This window comes from Physeter macrocephalus, chromosome 14 (assembly GCF_002837175.3).
Source record: "Physeter macrocephalus isolate SW-GA chromosome 14, ASM283717v5, whole genome shotgun sequence".
Lineage (NCBI taxonomy): Eukaryota > Metazoa > Chordata > Mammalia > Artiodactyla > Physeteridae > Physeter > Physeter macrocephalus.
In genome coordinates this window covers 1,464,966-1,466,813 of record NC_041227.1, presented here as the reverse complement: position 1 = coordinate 1,466,813, position 1,848 = coordinate 1,464,966, and the positions used below count along the sequence as shown (strand labels likewise).

General features: G+C 62.9%; 2 protein-coding genes across 2 annotated transcripts in view; one reads left to right on the top strand and one right to left on the bottom strand.

The window, feature by feature from the left end:
* Positions 1-642, top strand: part of ADRM1 (ADRM1 26S proteasome ubiquitin receptor) — a 6,541-nt gene extending 5,899 nt beyond the window's left edge. Inside the window, exons 9-10 of the mRNA XM_024128656.3 lie at positions 101-203; positions 416-642. Coding sequence (XP_023984424.1) covers positions 101-203; positions 416-522 — 210 coding nt within the window. The 3' untranslated portion in view covers positions 523-642. The remainder of the gene's footprint in view (positions 1-100; positions 204-415) is intronic.
* A 557-nt stretch (positions 643-1,199) lies between these two features.
* The window catches only part of LAMA5 (laminin subunit alpha 5), a 52,685-nt gene continuing 52,036 nt past the window's right edge, over positions 1,200-1,848 (bottom strand). The window contains exons 79-80 of the mRNA XM_024128365.2: positions 1,597-1,716; positions 1,200-1,442 (exon numbers count right to left, since the gene is read on the bottom strand). Of these exons, the coding sequence (XP_023984133.1) occupies positions 1,312-1,442; positions 1,597-1,716 (251 nt within the window). The 3' untranslated portion in view covers positions 1,200-1,311. The remainder of the gene's footprint in view (positions 1,443-1,596; positions 1,717-1,848) is intronic.

The window sequence follows — 1,848 nt, the reverse complement described above, 5'->3', positions numbered from 1 at the left end:
CCCACGGCGCCCCGGCCCCCCCGGCGCGGGGCGCCCCTGAGGCCCCCCCCCCCCCCCCCAGTTCTCTGCATGGACTCAGGCGCCTGGCTCTTCCCTGCAGGCCCTGGGCATGTTCAGCGCGGCCTTGGCCTCGGGGCAGCTGGGCCCTCTCATGTGCCAGTTTGGGCTGCCCGCAGAGGCCGTGGAGGCCGCCAACAAGGGCGGTAAGTACTTGTTCCTCCGCCTCTCTGCCACAGTTGAGGCAGAGGTGGTTTTCTCCTTGCATTTGAAGGCCTCCCCTGTTTATTTGTGGAGCACGGGGCTGGCTTGTCCCGATGGCCCTGGCCTCCATCTGATTTTCACCTCCCAGCCCCCTGGTCAGCAGGGCCAAGCCAGGGCCTAGAGAGGTCACCTCGTGCTTTTAAATTCGTTTTAGATGTGGAAGCGTTTGCCAAAGCCATGCAGAACAGTGCCAGCCCCGAGCAGCAGGAGGGCGACGGGAAGGACAAGAAGGACGAGGAGGAGGACATGAGCTTAGATTAAGTTATCTGCTGTCTAGAGGCTCGGGTTCCAGGTCGGGCGGCCTCAGTAGTGGCGTTTGTGATCGCACCCCTCTCACCTCTATCCCAACTTGCTAATCATCAGTAAAAGTCTTTTCTTTTATCTGCCAACTCTGGTTTGTCTGCGTGCCCGGGGTGGGCTGCGATGGCCCCGTCCGTCCCCCCTGTCATCAGCCAGACGGGAGCTGGTGCGGGAAGCCCCTCCAGGTCCTGGTTCTGACTGATTTTGAGGGACAGTCGTGCTGGGGGAGGGGCTCCCCACGTGAGCGCTCTGCTCGCCTCAGACCTCCAGACCCGCCGGACCGCTTTTCTTTTTCTCCATTTGAAGTCGACACTCGGTTACACAGAAGTGACTTTAATTTTTGTTTCAAGAACAGGGGTGAATGATTTACAGCTATCCCATTACAAATCGGTGGAAGGGAAATTTCATAATTAAACTAAAAGATAAAAAGTATAAAACCCCCATTTTGCAGTGTTTTACCCTTTCCCTTAGAGAGACATAACTTAAACCATTCCCAGAAATAAGACTCATCGCCCGGACAGTCTGGAGTCTACATAAACAAACATACACAAACTTCATCTTAAAAAATCGGCCGAGAGTGGTGGTGTCAGCAGGTTGTGTGGAGGGGCTGGGGGTTCCGGGGGGCGGGGGGGGGCGGCAGGATCCTGCCCAATGGGGCGGCCTGCCTGGGGGCTCCGGGCCTGGGGGCTCTGAAGACCCTCTCTCCTGGCTGCTGGAGCTGGTGGCTGGGGTCCCAGAGGGGCAGCTGTGCTACGTGGCTGGGCAGCCGCCGGCCCCCACTGCCCCCTGCACGCCCGCAGCGCGAGGCCAGGAGACCAGGGCCTGGTTCACCACCAGGTTCCGCATGCAGCCGCGGTAGGCGGGAGGCCGCGTCCAGGGTTCTGGGGGTGGGGGAGGGAGGGAGATGGGTGGGAGCAGAGGCCGGCACCCCACCAGGCCTCGGTCTCCCCACTGGGGTGGAAAGCAGGGTGACCCCAGTGCCTGGTCCCCAGGGGCAGCCTTCCTCCCTCCCTGCCAGGCCGAGGCCACACTCACCAGGCAGGCCCCCGAGGTACAGCGACACTGGGCCGTCAGCCGAGGCGGCCGGCGCGGGGCCCAGGGTGTGGTTGCTCTGCAGGTCTACCTCCAGCCGGAGCCTGTTCCCGCCTTTGGTCACTGCCGGGCACAGGTTCCTTGTGGCCGGGCCGGGGGGGCCCCTCACCAGCCCCAGGGCCGGGGGCCCTTTGCCCCTTTGCCGTGGCATGAGTCCCGCCCCCCAGTCTGCAGCTGCCCAGCGGGGGGGGGGGG